At 46.3% G+C, this 21,153-nt stretch overlaps 1 protein-coding gene across 1 annotated transcript; it reads left to right on the top strand.

The window, feature by feature from the left end:
- Positions 1 to 584: 584 nt before the first annotated feature.
- On the top strand, positions 585 to 4,426 carry LOC135981798 (uncharacterized). The gene is made up of 2 exons (XM_065586049.1): positions 585 to 1,517; positions 2,512 to 4,426. The coding sequence occupies exons 1-2, from the start codon at positions 941 to 943 to the stop codon at positions 2,985 to 2,987; spliced, it is 1,053 nt and encodes a 350-aa protein (XP_065442121.1). The 5' UTR covers positions 585 to 940; the 3' UTR covers positions 2,988 to 4,426.
- The last annotated feature ends 16,727 nt before the right edge of the window (positions 4,427 to 21,153 follow it).

Below are 21,153 nucleotides of genomic sequence, written 5' to 3'. Positions count from 1 at the left end.
AAAACCCCATTAAGTGCCTAAATGCCTTTGAAAATCTGACCCACCGTCTTTGGGAAAATGGAACCTTATGTATCTTTTTATTTGGGAAAAAGGGAAACACAATCAAAGGACATTAAAAACATATATTTAAATACAAGAAACTGAGCAGCCCAAATCAATGCATCAGGAACTTGGTCAACTCCATGGTGGCAAATAGTAATTGTCCAGCTAATTGAGGTCTAAAACTCTTATTCCCACCACAACCCCAACAACCTAAAGTCCACTCAGGGGTCCAATTAGGCTTGGGTGTAATCAAGTGTGTCAAGGGGGGCTTTCCTCTGCCTCTCTGCTCTAGTCCAGAGAGAACCAGTTTGCCAGGTCCCACTCCAGGAGTTCAGTTTTGTAATATTAAGCTCTGCTTCTTCTAGCCTGGTGGACTGAGGCAGTATGAAGTCAGCTCCATGTGGCTGTTGGCTGGTCAGGTTTCACTGTAAGATCAGCTCCACCCTACTGCCTCCATTGTTCTGATCATAACCAGATCTACACTGTCACCACTGCTGGCTTAGGCCTGGTCTACACTAGGCGTTTATGTTGAAGTTAGCGCCGTTACATCGAATTAACCCTGCACCCGTCCACACTGCGATGCTATTTAGTTCGACATAGAGGTCTCTTTAATTCGACTTCTGTACTCCTCCCCGACGAGGGGAGTAGCGCCAAATTCGACATGGCCATGTCGAATTAGGCTAGGTGTGGATGGAAATCGACGCTAATAGCTCCGGGAGCTATCCCACAGTGCACCACTCTGTTGACGCTCTGGACAGCAGTGCGAGCTCGTATGCTCTGACCAGCCACACAGGAAAAGCCCCGGGAAAATTTGAATTGGAATTCCTTTTCCTGTCTGGCCAGTTTGAATCTCATTTCCTGTCTGGACATCGTGGCGAGCACAGCAGCACTGGCAACGATGCAGAGCTCTCCAGCAGTGATGGCCGTGCAGTCTGTGAATAGAAAGAGGGCCCCAGCATGGACTGATCGGGAAGTCTTGGATCTCATCGCTGTGTGGGGCGATGAGTCCGTGCTTTCCGAGCTGCGATCCAAAAGACGGAATGCAAAGATCTACGAGAAGATCTCTAAAGACATGGCAGAGAGAGGATACAGCCGGGATGCAACGCAGTGCCGCGTGAAAATCAAGGAGCTGAGACAAGGCTACCAGAAGACCAAAGAGGCAAACGGACGCTCCGGATCCCATCCCCAGACATCCCGTTTCTACGAGGCACTGCATTCCATCCTCGGTGCGGCCGCCACCACTACCCCACCAGTGACCGTGGACTCTGAGGATGGGGTAGTGTCCACGGCCGGTTCCTCAGACATGTTAGGGGACGTGGAAGATGAGGAAGGAGATGAGGAGGGCGAGGCAGTCGGCAGCGCTCACAACGCTGATTTCCCCGACAGCCAGGATCTCTTCATCACCCTTACAGAGATCCCCTACGAAGCGTCCCCAGCCGTTACCCCGGACACAGAATCTGGTGAAGGATCAGCCAGTAAGTGTTGTAAACATCTAAACATTTATTTTTAACAAAACAGGAATATTAACAATTAAAAGAATGGGTTGTTCATGATTAGTGTGCCCTATGCGCTTAACGGTTTAGTCATGGGCAGTGCAAGTTTTGAACAAAAATCTAGCAATGTCCGGTTTTCAGTGATTGTCCTGCACAAGCCGCTCTACTGTTTATTCCCTGCTACTGCAGCTACAGTAAAATGCGGTCAATATGTCCGGGGATAGAGCAGTAGTCCTCCTGGGATATCTCCACGAAGCTCTCCTGGAGGTAACTTGAAAGCCGTTCCATGAGGTTCCTGGGGAGAGCGGCCTTATTGGGTCCTCCGAAGTACGAGACGTTGCCGCGCCACGAGACTATCACGTACTCGGGAATCATTGCTCTGCATAGCAGGGCGGCATACGGCCCTGGTCTTTGGAGGCTTTCCCGGAGCATTCTCTGTCTGTCGCTCTCAGAGATCCTCATCAGGGTGATGTCGCCCATGGTGACCTGCTTTTAATTAGGTAGGGGAATGTTAGTGTTGGGACTGCTTTCCCGTTCCTTGACAGAACTGTAACCGCTGGTTTTTAGCCACGCGGTGGAGGCGGGAGAGGGGCAGCTGAAAGGGATCGTTCCCGGGGACAGCCGCGAGGGGGTGGGACAGGGGCAGAGTTCCCGCTTGCCGGATTGCTGGCTGCAGGAACTGAGATAGCTTTAAATGTGAAATGAGGGCAGTGGTAATCTAAAAGTTTTAAACTGCCACAAGTGTACGGCTTACCATGTCTGCCTGCAACAGAAATTCCGTTGTGCTGCCCCGCTTCTCAAATGTGCTGTGCAAGACCCCAGGCACTGAATGCGAAGGCCGAAAATTCGACCTTGTGCTGAGTGCGCATGTGATAGGTGCTGTGCATGGTCTTGTTCACAGAGAAAGACTATGTTCTTTGTTCACAACTACATTTTTCTTTCTGAGGAATTCACTCCCTTTTTCCCATTTCCACAGCCCCATCTGCGACTGTCTCACAACCTAGCCTGGAATCACACTCCCAGAGGCTAGCACGGATTAGGCGTAGGAAGAGGAGGACACGGGAGGACATGTTCTCTGAGCTTATGTCCTGTTCCCAAGCCCAGGCAGCACAGCAGACCCAGTGGCGGGAGAACTTGACCCGAATGCACCAAGCCAACATGGATCGGGAGGAGAGGTGGCGGCAGGAAGACCAGCAGGCGACTCAAACGCTGCTTGGACTACTGAGGGAGCAAACGGACACGCTCCGGCGCCTTGTGGATGTTCTGCAGGAACGGAGGCAGGAGGACAGAGCCCCGCTGCAGTCCATCTCTTACCGCCCTCCCCTGCCACCAAGTCCCATACCCACCTCACCCAAAGTGCAAAGAAGGAGAGGCGGCAGAGTCCCTGCTAAGTCTCACTCCACCCCTGCAGAGAGCTCTAGTAGCAGAAGGCTCTCATTTCCCAAAATTTGAAAAGTTCTTTCCTTCCCGCCTGACACAAGCCCCCGTCCAAGTTTCACCTCCCAATGCCATGTGTAGTTGATAATAAAAAATACGTTTCTGTAAACTACTGTTTCAATCATGTTCTTTTGGAGGAGGATGGGAAAGGGGGTTGGTAATTGGACAGGACAGTCACCTTTGGCAGGGTACATAGTCGGGGGCAGGCACAGCAGCAGGGCACATACACAGTGCAGTGATGCAGTGACTAGTTACCCTGGTTAGTCTGGGAGGTTGTTTTCATGTTATGTGGTGGGGGGTGGGTTGCTCTGTGACTTTGTGGCAGGGGAGGGCAGTTACAGATCTTAAGCGGCGGTCCTTAGGCAGGATCACAGAGCCACACAGCAGGGGATCTGTAACCGTCCTCCCCCTGCCACAAAGTCACATAGACCCCCCCATACACACAGTCCCGATCAGGAGGGGTGACAGGCTCCGTTGAAACAACCATCCCACCGCAGCGGAGCCTGTCAATCCTTGAGTTTAGAAGCTGCATTCGCGTCACTACACTACACCCGCTCCGCACCACAGTCTGCATCCCAGTTTTAAAAAATTCCCGCGAAAACAGTATTAAAGAAAACGGTGTGCTTTAACAAAGTAGAACTATTTTTATTTCGCAACGTGTGTTGGAAGTGGGGTGAAGGGGGTATGTAACTGGATAGGATAGTCAACATTACCTGGGTAAAGAAACGTGGGCAGGTTTAGCTTCTCAGTACACAAACTTTAAAGTCACAGTTACCCTGCTCACTGAGGAACTTTGCTTTCAAAGCCTCCCGGATGCACAGCGCTTCCCGCTGGTCTCTTCTAATCGCCCGGCTGTCTGGCTGTGAGTAATCAGCAGCCAGGCTATTTTCCTCAACCTCCCACCCCGCCATAAAGGTCTCCCCCTTGCTCTCACAGAGATTGTGGAGCACACAGCAAGCTGCTATAACAATGGGGATATTGGTTTCGCTGAGATCACAGCGAGTCAGTAAGCTTCTCCATCTCCCCTTGAGACGGCCAAAAGCACACTCCACCACCATTCTGCACTTGCTCAGCCGGTAGTTGAAGAGTTCTTTTTCAGTGTCCAGGGCGCCAGTATAGGGCTTCATGAGCCAGGGCATTAGCGGGTAGGCTGGGTCCCCGAGGATGACTATAGGCATCTCCACATCCCCAACAGTTATTTTGTGGTCCGGGAAGTAAATACCTTGTTGCAGCCGTCTAAACAGACCAGAGTTCCTGAAAACACGAGCGTCATGAACCTTGCCCGGCCATCCCACGTAGATGTTGGTAAAACGTCCCCTGTGGTCCACCAGTGCTTGCAGCACCATGGAAAAGTAGCCCTTTCGGTTAATGTACTGGGTGGCCTGGTGGTCCGGTGCCAGGATAGGGATGTGAGTTCCATCTATGGCCCCACCGCAGTTTGGGAATCCCATCGCTGCGAAGCCATCTATGATCGCCTCCACGTTTCCCAGGGTCACTACCTTTGGCAGCAGTACATCAATGATTGCCTTGGCTACTTGCATCACAACAACCCCCACGGTAGATTTGCCCACCCCAAACTGGTTCGCGACTGACCGGTAGCTGTCTGGCGTTGCAAGCTTCCACAGGGCTAAGGCCACTCGCTTCTGTACACTCAGTGCAGCTCGCAACCGGGTGTCACTGCGCTTCAGGGCAGGGGACAGCAACTCACAAAGTTCAAGGAAAGTTCCCTTCCGCATGCGAAAGTTTCGCAGCCACTGGGATTCATCCCAGACCTGCAGCACTATGCGGTCCCACCACTCAGTGCTTGTTTCCCGTGCCCAGAATCGCCGTTCCACGGCATCAACATGACCCATTGCCACCGCGATGTCCTCGGCGCTGGGTCCCCTGCTTTCTGACAGGTCCGTGCTACTCTCAGACTTCAGGACATCACCGCGGTGCCGTAGCCTCCTCGCCTGACTTTTCTGCATCTGCCTCAGGGAAAGGTGTATGATAAGCTGCGAGGCGTTGAGAGCGGCCACAACTGCAGCGATGGTCGCAGCGTGCTCCATGCTCGCAGTGCTGTGGCGTCCGCGCTGTCAATGACTGGAAAAGTGCGCAAAATGATTTTCCGCCGGCGCTTTCAGGGAGGGAGGGCAGGAGTGATGGACGGATGATGACAGTTACCCAAAAGCACCCTCGACACATTTTGTTACCCAGAAGGCATTGCCGGCTACACCCAGAATTCCAATGGGCAGAGGGGACTGCGGGAACTGTGGGATAGCTGACCACAGTGCACCGCTTCGAATGTCGACGCTTTCACTATTAGTGTGGACGCACAAAGTCGAATTACTGTCCTTAGTGTGGACACACACGTTCGAATTTGCAATATCGATTACAAAAATTCGATGCAAGTAAAATCGAACTACTCTCGTAGTGTAGACAAGGCCTTAGTCAGGCTCCACTGCACACAGCTCGACTGCTGCTGCTGCTATGGTGCTGCGGACTCAGTCCACACATGGCATTGAATCTTCATGTAGGGAACTAATTCTCTGCAATTCTTATGCTCTTTCACGAGTACCATAATAATAATAATCAATTATCATGTAGACAATCAAAACGTACTAAATACTAACCAAAGCAAATAAAACTAAGTAGGTGGAATTATGGGTAAGCAACGTTATTATTCATGTAAATGAAGCTGGCAGAGCTGACTTTTCCCCTTCTCCCCAATGGAGCGAGCAGAATGTTTTCTGAGGAACAGAATGGCCCTTTTAGACACAAATCAAGGTAGTGGCAATGTGGAGCTGCATTACCATAGGGGAACATCCGAAGGCAATCTGCCTCAAAGAGGTTGCATATAGGAAGGTGAAGCATGCCTGCTACTGTCCTTTTTGCACTTGTGTACTGTTCCTGCTTTGCAGGGTGGTATGGGAGGGGATCATGGTACCGCCTATTACACACCTCTTTTTGAGCTCTCTTTGCCCTTGGCAGACCAGGGACAAAGTAGTTCCACATATCTCAAACTATATATTCCCAGCTCCTGCTCCCATTGATTTCAGTGGTGTAAGCCTAGCTGTTGTAAACATTCCTGGCTTGTGCAAGAGGATGGGGTAAAGAATCCTCCTCTGTCTCTGGGTAAATGCCAGACAGAATCTGGAGCCCTTAGATGAGAGTTTGATTGCATCAGAGGAAAAAGTGTCAAGCCTGCATACCTGCATCAAGGAGCAATTGATAGCAATTGTTATTGCTTCTGGTAAGAACAGAAAAATCTTCCAGATTGAACTTTCTGAGCTTCACAATGGATGCCAGAACTCTAACCCTGAACATTCACTCAGCAAAATAGAAATTACATCATAATATCAAATTTCTCTGCTACACTGATCATTCTACACATTAATAACAGGAATAATATGACTATTAGGATTTTGTGTTACATTCTGGGAATGGTGTTACTAGAAAGATAAATCCATTGGAGGGACTCCAGACATGAGCAACAAAAACAGTTATATGGCTGGAAGGAGAAATCAGTAAAGAAAAATTAAAAGTACATACAGTGGTCACCATCAAAATGCTGACATGTACTGCTTGCAAATAATTAATGTTATTTACAGTATAACAGCATTTGAATGGTGACCTCTGTAGCATGGCTAAGTGGCAATTTCAAGGAATATGATGACAATCTATATGTATTTGAAGGATAGAAGAAAAGTAATGAAGGAGAACAATTATTTAGCATAACAAAAGGGAGTGTAATTAGGAATGATTGAGTTAAATTAAGAAACGGGAAATTTAGGCTGAATAGCCGAAAAGAATTCCTGACAGAGATCTATCAGCCTGTGAAATGATCTCCGAACTACTCATGAGTAGAAACTTCAGAGCTTGGCTCAGTTAAAACTAGGCTGAAGAGAACCCCAGTAAGGGAACAATGGGGATAAGTCTGAATTGGCAGAATGACCTAATAGTTTTATTTTTTCCATACCTGTGTTTATGTGTAACCCCCTTTCTTGCTTACAATGTAAATGACTTCAGGCAATTCAACTGGGAAGTCTCCAAAGCTCGGGGACGCATTTCACTGCACATGGAGAGTATGTAACCCTCCGCTTGATCAGAGTAGCGCACTGTCCCCATCTAGTGGTTAGGCCACCTAGAGATTGATGTGCTTGCTACAGCCTGACTCACACAGGGACATTGGCAGCAGGGATCGAACCCCTTTCCTCTCTGGGTTACTTGGGCACAGGGAACCCTCACCTGTGTGCCCTGGTGCCTAATGTTGTTGACAGTAAAGGAGATCCTGAGTATCCCAGTGGTGATGTTGGACAGGTGGGAATCCTCTATCCACCCCTCGGCTGTAGTTCTTTTACTTGTAAGGGAAATTAAAATGGGCAATGCCTTCACCTGTCTGGGCCTTGTATACCCTCAATGGCGTGACTTGGGAGCCTCCAGGAATAAACCTAAGCTAATCTGTGCAATGGGTCTAACTCAAAAATATTAATTATAAAAAATATGCATTCAATATACATTAAGATTAGCGTTAACGCACCTTTACTTAACAATTTAAGAAAACATGGTATAACAGACTGAGGTTAAATGCCACTACTAATTTAAATGAGCAGAGGGCAGTTCTATAAATCAGTTAACAAATACAGTTTACAGTAGTAAATGAAACTTATCTAACTTGCATTTAGACTGTCACCATTTATCCTGAGTGCACACTCCTCTGCATTTCAGAGTTTTAAACACTTGCTTGCGTGAGCATGCTTGAAGATCTTGAAGGTGGAGACAGCACTCTGTTGGTCAGTAAATCAGTCCAGTCAAGGCAATATGGGGCAGAACAATTCTAATTTGGAATCATTCCAAGCTGCACAACCCCTCTGAAGATTGGAGTTTTTTTAACCAGATCTCAGCAACCCTGACTTCTGGTTAGATGACAAGACCACTGCACCTCTTCTCAAACTCAGACAACCCCCCGTAAAGTCTCTTTGCTGTCCCCCTTCTCTTGTGAGCACTTTCCCACATAAAGGTGGTGGCTACTCACACTGCCTTCACTGCAGGTCCACCTCAGTCAGCTCTGGACACAGCACAGTCTCTGCGCTAGCTCCAGTGAAGCCCATCAATAACCTCTGAGGCTCCCTGCTTGATCAAAGCCCCCCAGCAGACTGTCAGCAGCAGCTTCTGGCTTTCTAGTAGCAGTTTAGCAGCAGCTCCTGGTTTGAACATAAAGCAGTCTCAGCTCCTCTCCAAAATGAAGCCCACCACATGCTCTCCCTGCATTCCCTAGAACAGTGGTGCACCCCACTTTGGAGACCACTGCCCTAGAAGTGGAAGTCTCTCTCCCTTCCCCAATGCATCATGGCAGTTGTAGTCTCCAAGGCTGGATTTCAGCACACAGGATCTTCCCAGTTGGAAAACTCCCAATTAAGTTCAGAGGTCCTTCTAGTAAAGGGTGCCTACATATGTTTCTATGACGTATCAAGAAGTGTTGACAACCTCCTCTGCCACTCACAGATGCTGGTCCCTGTCTTTTCAAGGGCAATCCTTTATTACAGAGATAAGAAAAATACTTATTTGAAGCTATGTAGAAAATGATCACTCAGATCAAGTGTCTGCCTATCTAAGGCCATTTGACTATGCCTAATGTTGTACTGTGGTCTGGAAGAACATAAATAAACTACACAGTCCTATATTCTGATTATGAACAATTACAATTTGACAGTTATGGGTCTTTGGTATTAGAGAGTGCTACTTCCCAAAGGTGGGAAGGTGAGGTGGCTTTATTTAATTTAGGTTACATTTTAATAGCAGGTAATTCTGTTTATTTAAGGGGAATTAAGAGGCATTATTTCTCTATACGTAATTTTCTGAATATTGTGTACGTACTTGTATTGCGTATTGGGTTAGCTTCACCAATTCTGGGTGACGTAGCCTCCTGAGTGGTTAGGCAAAGGTGAGCTCCCAGCTTTTCTCCTCCCTTGAAGGAACAGGAAGGCTTCAAAGGATCCATGTTCCCGGTTTGAAACTAAAACATGATAAAAGTCCTTCTTAATATTACTAGTTACTCCGGAGTAGCCTCTGAGGTTCACTGTATCCAGTCTGATCTTTAATATAGAACTGAAATGTTTTTTTCCAAGTTTTCATGCACCTGAGCAATCTGAAGTCGAATTTAACATTGTCTCATTAATGCTTTATTCAAGATTGCACATGCTTCTTTAGGTTCCTAAATCCATAGTTATACATCTGTCTGATTTTCACAATTGACATTTCTGAGCGACATTGGGCAGTCACTACTTTTGAAATACATGCCTAAATGGAGACTAACAAGCCTTGCCCTTCCTCTCCTTTTCCCCCTGAACAGGAGTGGGAAAATTGGGCCAGCTCGCCATGGCACAGGCATTTTCTTGGGTCCCTGACAGATTCTCGCCAGGCGCTGTCCTTCAGACTCATGCTTCATGGGTTCAGATGTGGATATAGAATCATAGAATCATAGAACTGGAAGGGACCTCAAGAGGTCATCTAGTCCAGTCCCCTGCACTCAAGTTAAGACTAAGTATTATCTAGACCATCCCTAACAGGTGTTTGTCTAACCTGGTCTTAAAAATCCCCAATGATGGATATTCCACCCCTCCCTAGGCCATTTATTCCAGTGCTTAACCACTCTGACAGCTAGGAAGTTTTTCCTAATGTCCAGCCTAAACCGCCATTGCTGCAATTTATTTTCTCTTTTGGTAAATTATTTCACATTAGCAGCATAGTTCTTTAATACTATGGCCACTTCATGTTCTTTGACAGAGGTGGGCAAACTATGGCCCACGGGCCACGACCATCCTGCCTGGCCCATGAGCTCCTGGCCTGGGAGGCTACCCGGCCCCTCGCCTGCTGTCCCTCCCCCCCCTCCCCCGCCAGCCTCAGCTCACTCGCTCCACCACTGGCGCAATGCTCTGGGTGGCGGGGCTGTGAGCTCCTGGGGCAGCACAGCTGCAGAGCCTGGCCTGACCCAGTGCTCTGTGCTGCAGGTTGGCGGCGGCGGCATGGCCCGGCTCCAGCCGGGCGGCATGGCTATAGTGCCGCCAGCCACTGGTGCTCCAGGCAGCATGGTAAGGAGGCAGGGAGCAGGGGGGGTTGGATAGAGGGCATGGGAGTTTGGGGTGGTGGTCAGGGGGTGGGGGTGTGGATAGGAGTCGGGGCAGTCGGGGTGGCAACAGGGGATTGAATGGAGACAGGGGTCCTGGGGGGAGGCAGTCAGGAATGAGGGGGGGTTGGATGGGCCGGTGGGAGGCAGTCAGGGGCAGGGGTTCTGGGGACAGTCAGGGGACAGGGAGAAGGGGTGGTTGGATGGGGTAGGGGTCCCGGGGGGGCCATCAGGAATGAGAGGAAGGGTTGGATGAGGCGGCAGGGATCCGGGGGCGAGGGAGCAGGGTATGTGTGGATGGGGAAGGGATACCAGGGGGGGCATCAGGGAACGGAGGGGGGGGGGGTTGAATGGGGCAGATAGGAGGTGGGGGCTGGGCCACGACCCCCTCCCCTAACTGGCTCTTCATATAATTTACGAAACCCTATGTGGCCCTCAGACCAAAAAGTTTGTCCACCCCTGTTCTATGATATATTCTGGGGATCCAATATATCTGACATTAACTCACTGGAAAATTCCCAACCACACTTTAAAAACATTCAAGGGTCAGCTGTGTCCTTGTCATCAGGATTTTTCTTTTGTCTGACTCCTTTCCTAAGGTTGCAGCTTTTGCTAAAATCATGCAGTTCTATCTTGTTCCTTGCTCAGGTTTGCTTAATGAACAGATGAACCTACAATAAACACAAGAAGAGGGTGCTTTTGTCCTGTGCCACTTTGTTGTAGCTGAGATTATTACATAGCTTTATTACGGATTAGTAGCAGCCAATGACAGGGGAAAAGAGATCTTCTAGAAATATACATAGGAGTCCAAAGACACACAAATAATGGTGAACTAGAGACCTGTATTTTCCCTAGCCCATAAAATGATGAATGTATTACAGAACTGGAATTTCAATAATGTGAAACTACAGCAGGTGTCACAGTCTAACTGACAGGGATACACATGCAAGTAGAAGCTATTTTAAACCTAGTCCCTCATTACTGTCAGTGTCTCCTTCACAGTCAATATCTGTTGTGGTTCTCAGCTTTTTCATTTAGCTCACTAACTTTTCACCCATCGTGAGGCCTTCCCACACCAATACACTGCAGATTTTTCTGTACTCTTCCCCATTCACCCTTTTCAGGCCATCCATATCCAAAGATCTTGGGGCTTTGATAGAAAAGGATCATTTCTGTTCCAGGCTCTGAGTACTCTACAGCAAAGGGGGACCATTTTCAGAGACAAGAATGCCTAAATTCCATGGCAATTAATATTATTTACTTTATCTCCATGAAATGCCTTTATTCTCATCCCACTCACACCAATACACAGTTGATGCACAGATCATCAGTGATTATTTTCAGCAATGATTATTTTTGATGTATTTTTTCATGGTGTTCTCCAGATGGCTCAGGTCTATGAGTTTCAGCAGTTACAGTGTTGTCTGGAAGTGTCTCAATGTGCCAGGGAAGTTGGAAGCTTGTAGTGAGCCTCAATGATTCAACTTCTCAGCTCCCAAGTCCTCAATGCTGCTCTATTCCCTATGCAGCCTAGCTGCCCAGCCTGCACTTCTGGATCCATTCCACCCCCATCCCCAGTTGAGAGGTGAACTCTAGTTCTTCTGGTTTTCTGACCCCATAAATTCCTGGTTCTAAAGAACAGTACATGCACATTCCCCCCTTGTGGGGAAAAGTTGCGGAACAAGAGGTAGCTGCAGGTAAGTCCCAACAGGAGACAGAAAACAAAATGGTAGGTACCTTTAGTTGCAACAAAATGCAGAATTCTTCAGCAAAACGCTGAATTTTGTGACATCTTTGAAAAATGCCAAATTCCACAGCTGCACATTCATGGAATCCATAGGGCCCTGAGTAAGATGGGCAGTTTACATCTTTCAGAGCCATTATTTTAGGTGCTTTGCAGGGTCAGACAGGCATCAGGTCACACTCAGTTCACACTTTTTAGGTTAGAAATTGAACTTTAAAAAATGAAAGGTGAGATTCTGGATCAGAATTCTGCGGCCAGGATGAATTCTGTGGCAAACTCCATGATTATAGAATACATAGAGCCCCGATTATACTCCTTAAACATTAAGAGAGGCTTTCATTTCACCCCCAGAACTCTTTTCCCCTGAAATCAACCACTATATAAATACCTGAAATGTTAATATATGTAAATATAAATTATAGGTGATTCAGTTTATTTAAGACAAATCTTCCCTACTTTTGGGGTGTTCATATTAGTTTTTAAGGTGACACCATATAAGGAACAGCTACTTATGGCACATTTACTGATCAAGTTTTACCTTTTCTTCCTGTTTTTGAGCCAGCCAACTAATTCCCTGCATCCAAATATATAATTCTATTAATACTTTCAGTGAGGCAAAACATTAAGAATAAATGCAGTTTTCCTGTAGTTATCCTGTAGGCAAAGAGGAATTTTAAATATCAAATAAGAAAGTATTACTTTTCTACACATCTTCAAAGCATGAGATGAATGTTAGGAGTTCAGGACAACTGGCAGTTTCTCAAAGAGACAATATTAAATGTGTAACAACAGACTATCCTGATCTGAAGGAAAGATAGAAAGAACAGTAAGAGGCCAATATGTATTCATCAAGAGCACTTTAATTAGCTGTAAATTAAAAAAGAACCCTACAAAGAGTGGAAACATGGACAAATTACTAAGGACACATACAAAAGAATAAGACAAACATGTTGGAACAAAATCAGAAAAGTTGAAGCACAAAATGAGTTATTCCTATCAAGTGACATAAAAGGCAATCAAAATAGGTTATTTAGATACATTAGGGACAAGAGAAAGATGAAAGAAAGTAGATCCTCTATTTAGTAGGGAAGGAGAGCTAATCATGGACGACAGCAAGAAGGCGAGGTGTTTAATGCTTATTTTGTTTCAGTCTTCACTAAAAAGGCAAATCCTGACCAGAAATTTAACACAATTAATATTAACAACAAAGGGGCTGGAAGGTAGAAAGAACAGGTTAAAGAATATTTAAACAAATTGGACGTATTTAGGTTGGCAAGGTCTGATGAAATTCAACCTAGGGTACATAAGGAACAAGTTGAAGCAATCGTAAAACCATTAGTGATTACCTCTGAGAATTCAAGAAAGATGGGATGAGGACCCAGAGGACTGGAGAAAGGTAAATATAGTACATATCTTCAAAAAGGGGAACAAATAGGACTCAGGGAATTACAGACAAATCATGCAAAACCAACCTAATTTCCTAGATTACTGGCCTAGTGGCTTGGGGGAAAAGTAGTAGACTTATCTTGATTTTAGTAAGACTTTCGACACAGTCCCACATGACATTCTGATAAGCAAACTAGGGAAACATGGTCTACATGAAAATACTATAAAGTGGAAAACTGGTTGAAAGACTGTACTCAAACAATAGTTTTCAATGGTTCATTGTCAGACTGGGAGGGCATAGCTAGTGTGATCCTGCAGGAGTCTCTTCTTGGTTCCAGCACATTCAATAATTTCTTTAATGGTTTGGACAATGGAGTAGAAAATATACTTAGAAAATTTGTGAATGACACCAAGCTTGTAGGAGACTTTGGAGGACAGAATTAGAACCCAAATTGGCCTTGACAAATCGGAGAATTGGTCTGAAATCAATAATTTAACAAAGTCTGATAAAGACAAGTGCAAAGTACTCTGTTTAGGAAAGAACAAACAAATGCAAAATGGGGAATACTGTCTACACCAGGGACCGGCAACCATCAGAGTAATCCGCTGGCGAGCCGTGAGGCATTTTGTTCATGTTGACTGTCCACAGGCATGGCCCCCCCACAGCTCCCACTCAGGGCCAGCTCCAGGCACCAGCTCAGCAAGCAGGTGCTTGGGGCAGCCAAGGGGATGGGGCGGTACATCGGGCTCTTCAGCGGCAATTTGGCGGCGGGTTCCTCGGTCCCTCTCGGAAGGAAGGACCTGCTGCTGAATTGCCACCGAAGAAGAAAGCGGTGCAGTGGAGCTGCCGCCAAAGTGCCACCGCCGATCGTGATAGCGGCTTTTTTTTTTTTCCGCCGCTTGGGGCGGCAAAAGCCCTGGAGCCGGCCCTGCTCCCAGTGGCTGCAGTTTGCCATTCCCAGCCAATGGGAGCTGTGGGAAGCGGCTGCCAGCACATCCCTGGATCACAAATTGAATGTGGATCACACATTAAATGTGAATCAACAATGTGATGCAGTAGACAAGTGCCTGCTATATTTGGCACTGCTGTGGCCTCAGCTGAAGTACAATGTCCAGTTCTGGGTGCCAAACTTTAAGAAAGATGTGGGTAAATTGGAGAGAATCTTGAGAGAGCAACAAAAATGCTAAATGATTTAGAAAACTTGACCTGGGAGGAAAGGTTACAGAAAACCTGGACATGTTTAATTTTGAGAAAGAAGACTGCCAGGAGTGAGGGGTGGGAACCTGATAACTATCTTCAAATGTGTTAAGGGATGGTGGTAATTTTTTCTTCATGTCCACTGAAGGTAGAACAAGAAGTAATGCAGCAAGGAAGGTTTAGGTTAGATATTAGGAAAAAAAAATCTTTCTAACTATAAGGCCGGTAGTTAAGCATTGGAACAGGCTTCCAAGGGAGTTGTGGAATACCTATAATTGGAGGTTTCTAAGAATGGGTTTGATAAATACTTTTCAAGAATGGTTGAGGTATACTTGGTCCTTCCTCAGAGCAAGGGGTTGGACTATGTGACCTCTCAAGGTCCCTTCCAGCCCTACATTCCTATGATTTTGATTATACTTTGCTACAAATGTAGAAGTCATTTGACCAAAAATAAACTAACATAATTACCATATTTGTTTGTATTTATATTTTCCTTGAAAAATGAACAGATACTTCTTGTTGGTTAGATTCATCACAGCACCATTACAGGAGTGTAGACTTGGGTTATGACCTATTGGAATCCTTATTTTCCACCAGCCACCTATAGGATAAAGTGAACTGGAAGGGTCAGTGAGTTGAATTTTAGTACTCCAAGGTTAGTCCTAGGACTGAATTTTGGTACCAGTTCTTTAAAGGTTGATGTAACCATCACATGGAAAGTTTCCAGCTTATCACAGTAGGTAATGTCAAATTATTGCCTTTGAGTAAAATGATGTTCTTTGTTATATCTTGATTTGTCATACTACATGAGGAGGATAATTCAGTGCTTAATTTGTAATGAAAGAGGTGCCGGGGCTCAAGGAATTTTTTACATTCAGAACTGATGCGGGAAGCCTAGAGGTGGTGGAACTATGAACTGCCAAGCCTAGAAGTGCTGGGGCACAAATTAAGCACTGGGGTAATTATAACATGAGGATAATGCATTTGAAATTTGTGGAGGTTTTAGTAGTGCTACACCTTAAAGGGTGCTAGCATGAATATCTTACCAATAACAGACGTGATAATGAAGGGAACTTCCAGATCTTTCTTTTCCTGCTATTTGAGTGTAAAAAAGGTTATTTCCATGTCTGCTTTTTAATTTTATTTGTCCTCCATACAAGATGCAACAAACAAATTGCAGTGTTAATTAGAACATTGGTGTCTGCCTATAATTTCTACTCTTTAATTGCCTACAGGTACTATAGACACAACAATATGTTGAAAATTGCAAAATAATGTCAGTGAGAGAAAGGATTCCCTTACTTTAAGGAATCACCAGAGAGTGCAAGACCCACCTACCAAAGGCTGCATCAGCTGAAGACTCAGTATCTATCTTATAAATCGTAGTAAATGTATGCAAGGTTGACCAAGTTGCAGCTTTACAGATTTCATTGTAAGAGGACTGCTCTTTCTCAGTCTATTATATCACCACCATTTGTACTGAATGGGCTCTGGTGCCCATTGAAGGAGTGAGTCCATTTGCTCTATATGTCTCAGCAATGCACCAGGATACCCACTAGGCACAACTCAGACACTATATAAAAAAAATTGTAAGACTTTCATAAAACCAACAATGATATTGAGAATTAAGGGCTGAAGAGCATCAAAGGTTTTTTTTCTCTTTCTCTCTGTGTTAAATGACCTCACCCAATGCCTGTTGTAGAACTAACAAAAACTAAAGAACATTCTGCAGTTTCCATCTGATCAAACAGAAACAGGTTAATCTTGTATCCAGGTGTTAAAGAAAAAGTTGATGAAGCTGAAAGTGGCCTCAGAGATAAGTGGAAAATGAGTAGCTCTGGAGAAGACTAAGCTGTCTCTCTCAGAAACACACAAGAAAGAAAGAGATGGAAAAGACCAGTGATGGTCTTCCCACGGCTAGTGCAGGAATGCTCCCTGCAGTGTATTTTCAAATGCTTTTTCCAGCCAATTTTTACAATTCCCAAACAATGGAGATTCCACCACTTCCACTGGGAGACTGTTCCTCCATCTAAAAGTCCATAGGAATATTTTCTTGATAGTCTGCCTAAATCTTGATTTTATTTTCCCATGTAATAACTACAAGTGAACTCATACTTCCACAGCCCAAATCTCTCTACAGGATGACTGGCTACTCTGCCTAATACAAGCTGATTCATTTAGGTGAGGGCCATCTTCATTTTGGCATTGCCAGGTGCCAGCTTCTTTGCTTAGGCCCTGATCCCAAAACTTGATTCTTGCAGCAGCAACAAGTACCATTTAAAGAGGCTCTGCATTGGCCCGGGGTCTGCCTGCATGGATCTAATTGCAGGATTTGGGCCTCAGTTTGAATTGAGAGAGAAACCTGAAAGAGATTCTAAAAACAAACGTTTTTTACAAGCAGCACTGCTATCGTAGTACAGTGTATAAAATTAAAGTTGATGGCACTGGTTATATCCACATACCATGCTCCGCACATTACTTAACCTTTCTTATTAATGAATTCCCATTATTTTCCTCAGCTATAACTTATTAGTTAGTCTGACAACTATAATATATTAGCGTATTAGTGGTGGCACCCTACTTAGGCCATTCAAGGCATAAATCACTGAAAGGATGCACTCAAAAACAAAGAGCCCCAAGACATATCACTGTCAATCTCCTCCTCTGACTCAATTAAGAAACAATACCACACAATCTTTTTGAATCAGGATTGCCAAAGTAAAAGGCTTGCAGTTCAAAGTGTCCTGAAACATTTAAAAAACACTGAATTGCGTACGAGTCCAAAACTGATGTTCTTTAAATGATGTATTGCAGTTCAATGGCTTCCCCAAAAAAGCCACTTTTCATCCCACAGCTCTTTCATTTCTTTGACTTGTGTTTTGGTATCAATGGGGAAAGCAGGTCTTCTACATGCATGTGAGCAGAGCTGACTACTGACTGGTCAAATCTGATGCAATCCCAGGCAGTCAATCTTCTGCATCATGTTTTCTGATACCAAACAATACTACTTGGCACATTCATTTCTTGCCTCACTGTGCTATTATGGGGGAATATCCATGGGGGGAAGGGACTTGCAGCAAATGAGACCACTGTAGCTCAATTTCACATCCTCTTATTAAGCTGCTTTCCAATGACTGTGCTGAAGCACTGCTAGGAAAATGACATGAGGAAGCTATGCAAACAGATCAGAAGCCTTCACACAGATGTTCCCAGGTCGCCCTAGATAACTAAGGGTTCCATTTGGCCTTGAAGACACAGCCCATAGTAAAGGGCTGAGGTGGCGGCATGCTGGATCGGAGCCAGCATTGGGAGGCAGGATGCCTGTGGCGGTGCTAGATGCACAGCAACACCTCTTTTGTGAGAGGTGCTTATGAGCCCTGTCTCCGCTATGTGCTCCCTTTCCCTTTGGGACATTGGGCACCATCAGGGGAGTTGAGAGGGAGTGTAGGGACTGGAATTACACCTGATATTATTCAGACCATGCATAGGGGACAGGAAGGCTTTGTTGGGCTTATACCCATGCTCTCTGCCCACAAAGGGCTAGGCAGAAGCTGGTCATAAGGGCCTGATTCTGCCATTCTTGTGTAGGCCCCCTCCTGTTTATCATCCAAGTATGAGGTTGTTCAAGATAGGGTAAGTCTGTCTTGTGGCTTTTTACACAACTTTGGGGGGACTGGGCTTGAGGTTCCTCAATGTGCTCTGCGTTGTGTGCCATGTGTATTCATCTCAGCCCAGATCCACTCAGAGAAACCTCCAGGAACGAACTGTTACTCTGTAAGGAAACATAGAACAGGATTCCAGTCCAGCAGCCTCCTCTCTGCTTGCCTGCCTCATGCTCCCAGCTTCAGTCAGTGCTGAAACTCCCTGCTGGGAATACAGTTGCCAGGTGTCTGGTTTTCCCTGTCAAAATGAGACCCTGGTGGCTCCAGTCAGCAGTGCTAACCGGCCCATTAAAAGTCTGGTCAGTGGTGCAGCTAAGGCAGGCTCCTTGCTTCCGCCAGCTCTGTGCAGCTCCCAGAAGCAGCAGCATGTCCCCCCTCTGGCTCCTACGCGGAGGTGCAGCCAGGTGGCTCTGCGCACTACCCCGTCCACAGGCGCCGGTTCCACAGCTCCCATTGGCCAGGAACCACGGCCAATGGGCGCTGCGGGGGCAGTGCCTGCAGACAGGGTAACCTGAAGAGCCACCTGGCTGCACCTCCACATAGAAGCCAGAGGGGGACATGCCACTGCTTCTGGAAACTGCTTGTGGTAAGCTCCGCCCAGAGCCTGCACCCCTTCCTGTGCCCCAACCTCCTGCTCCAGCCCTGATCCCCTTCCCACCCTCTGATTCCCTTGGTCCCAGCCCGGAGCACCCTCCTACACCCCAAACCCCTCATCCCCAGCCCCGTCCCAGGGTCTGCACCCCCACCCAGAGACCTCACCCCCCACAGACATCCCACACCCTTGCCCCAGCCCAGAGCCCCGTCCTACACTCCAAACTCCTCAGCCTCAGGCCAAAGCCCCCTCCTGCACCGCAAATCCCTCATCCCTGGCCCCACTCCAGAGCCCATGCCCCCAGCTGGAGCCCTCACCCCCTCCCACACCCCAACCCCCTGAGCCAGCCTGGTGAAAATGAGCGAGTGAGGGAGGGTGGGGAGAGTGAGTGACAGAGGGAGGGGGGATGGTGTGAGTGGAGGCGGGGCCTCGGAGAAGGGTTGGGGCAGGGGAAGGACCTCGAAGGGGTGGGGCAGGGGTGGGGCAAAGGTGTTCGGTTTTGTGCAAGTAGAAAGTTGGCAACCCTACTTGGGAGGGGCAGAGGATACTTCCTGGCAGAAACCAGGATGTTCTCCCAACATGTAGTAGTTCATAGTCCTCAATTTGTAGCTCCCAGGCTGCTGAAGCACACTGGTCCATGGGCTACACTTGGATAACACTTTAATATGTGAATAGTCACATTGATTTGATGTAAGAATGACAGAGTAAGAGTGACCAGGGGTGTGGAGAATGCTGATATTAGAGCATACTTGTGCCTCTTTCTCACATAAGCACCAATGTGCGGGATAGAAGGGTATGTACTGTTATCTGCACTATCAGGTCATTTTTGTGGGTGCAAACTTAATGGGTTTAATCTGCTCCTGAAGAAAGGATGGCTTGTCCTTCTGAAAATCTTAGCCCTTTGTGAAAGATGGAAAATGATTGAGCAAAAACAGTATAGGCAAAATCCTCAGACAAATGCAAGCACATCTGAGGATGGACTTTAACACCAACCTGAGCAATATGTGTCAAATCTTACCTCCTTGCAGTTGCAGAGGGCCCCGAATTCTGATACATCTTTGCAATGTTACTGTGAAGGGGAGAAAGAGCAGAATTCCAGGAGCCTGAGTAGCGGTTTTGCATCCCTCAATGCTGAAAACCCCAACTCAGCAGGGGCTTCCTGTGCCTACATGTGCAGTGACATTTCAAGGTGGATCAGGGGAGGAGAGGGGCAGAAGAAGTGGAGCCACTGCTCCATTGAGCATCAAGGACTACTGCAGATTTAGGACCATGGGACAGTGGGTAAATCTACATTCCTTCCAACCTGCTCCCACAGAATCCCAAGACCAGTTATTTAAGCTTGATGTAGCATGGAGGATTTAGCTCTTAGAAAGATCACACAGCAGGTACTTCAAGGATTAAAAAAAAACCAGCATAAATAAATTCACTGCTATATTCGTCTGTCTCCTTTCTTCATTGTTCTTTTCTTTCCCCAGCCTCTCAGGCTGTCTGTCTGTGGGTTAATCATATGCATCTACGTTTATCTCTCTCTGTCTCACTATATTTTGTTCCTAACATCTCCACATGACTTGACTAAATTCCTCATGATGGACTAATTCAGGCTGTGTGCATTATTCCAATTAAATAACAGCTGCACAAATTCATTACAGCAGTACATAGTTTGTTGGCCTTAAAATAAAATTATAATCAAGGCACACTGATAGCCAATTTAGCACCATTGAATCATATGGTTTTCCTCCCATCAAACTCTGGTTCGTGGACTTGTTATTGATGTTTAAGAGTTTTTGTGTATAGAATTCTGTTTTATGTTAATCCTGAGCACTGACCCAACATTAACTTCTACAGCACAGAGTGCATGAATATGTCAGCAAAGTTAATCAACAAGAACATAAGGCTTTCATCACCACTGCACATAGTCACAACAAATCCTTCTCATGGGGTCAGGGATTGTGGATTAGACCTGCCAGTGCATTAGAAATAAAATGCTGTGGCTGAAATCGTGACCTGTGTAGAGAGGTTTGAAAAAAAAATCCCCCATGTAAACTGAAAGGCTGAATTTCTGGCTCATATTCTAGACGGGATTAAGAATGGGAACTGGTTACCACTTTGGTCAGTCCACCCAGCCGCAAGAGCATATGTTCTGATGACTTCGGGTATGTCTACACTATGGGATTAATCCGAATTTACAGAATTTGATTTTTGGCAGCAGATTGTATAAAGTCGAGTGTATGTGGCCACACTAAGCACATTAATTTGGTGGTGTGCGTCCATGTACCGAGGCTAGCGTCGACTTCCGGAGCATTGCACTGTGGGTAACTATCCCATAGCTATCCCATAGTTCCCACAGTCTCCTCCGCCCATTGGAATTCTGGGTTGAGATCCCAATGCCTGATGGGGCCAAAAACATTGTCATGGATGGTTCTGGGTACATCCTCCCCCTCCCTCCGGGAAGGGCTGGCTTTAGGCCGATTCCACCGATTCCCCTGAATTGGGC

Source organism: Chrysemys picta, chromosome 2 (assembly GCF_011386835.1).
Source record: "Chrysemys picta bellii isolate R12L10 chromosome 2, ASM1138683v2, whole genome shotgun sequence".
Lineage (NCBI taxonomy): Eukaryota > Metazoa > Chordata > Testudines > Emydidae > Chrysemys > Chrysemys picta.
The sequence above is the reverse complement of the archived record's forward strand: the minus strand, read 5'-3'. Positions and strand labels throughout refer to the sequence as shown.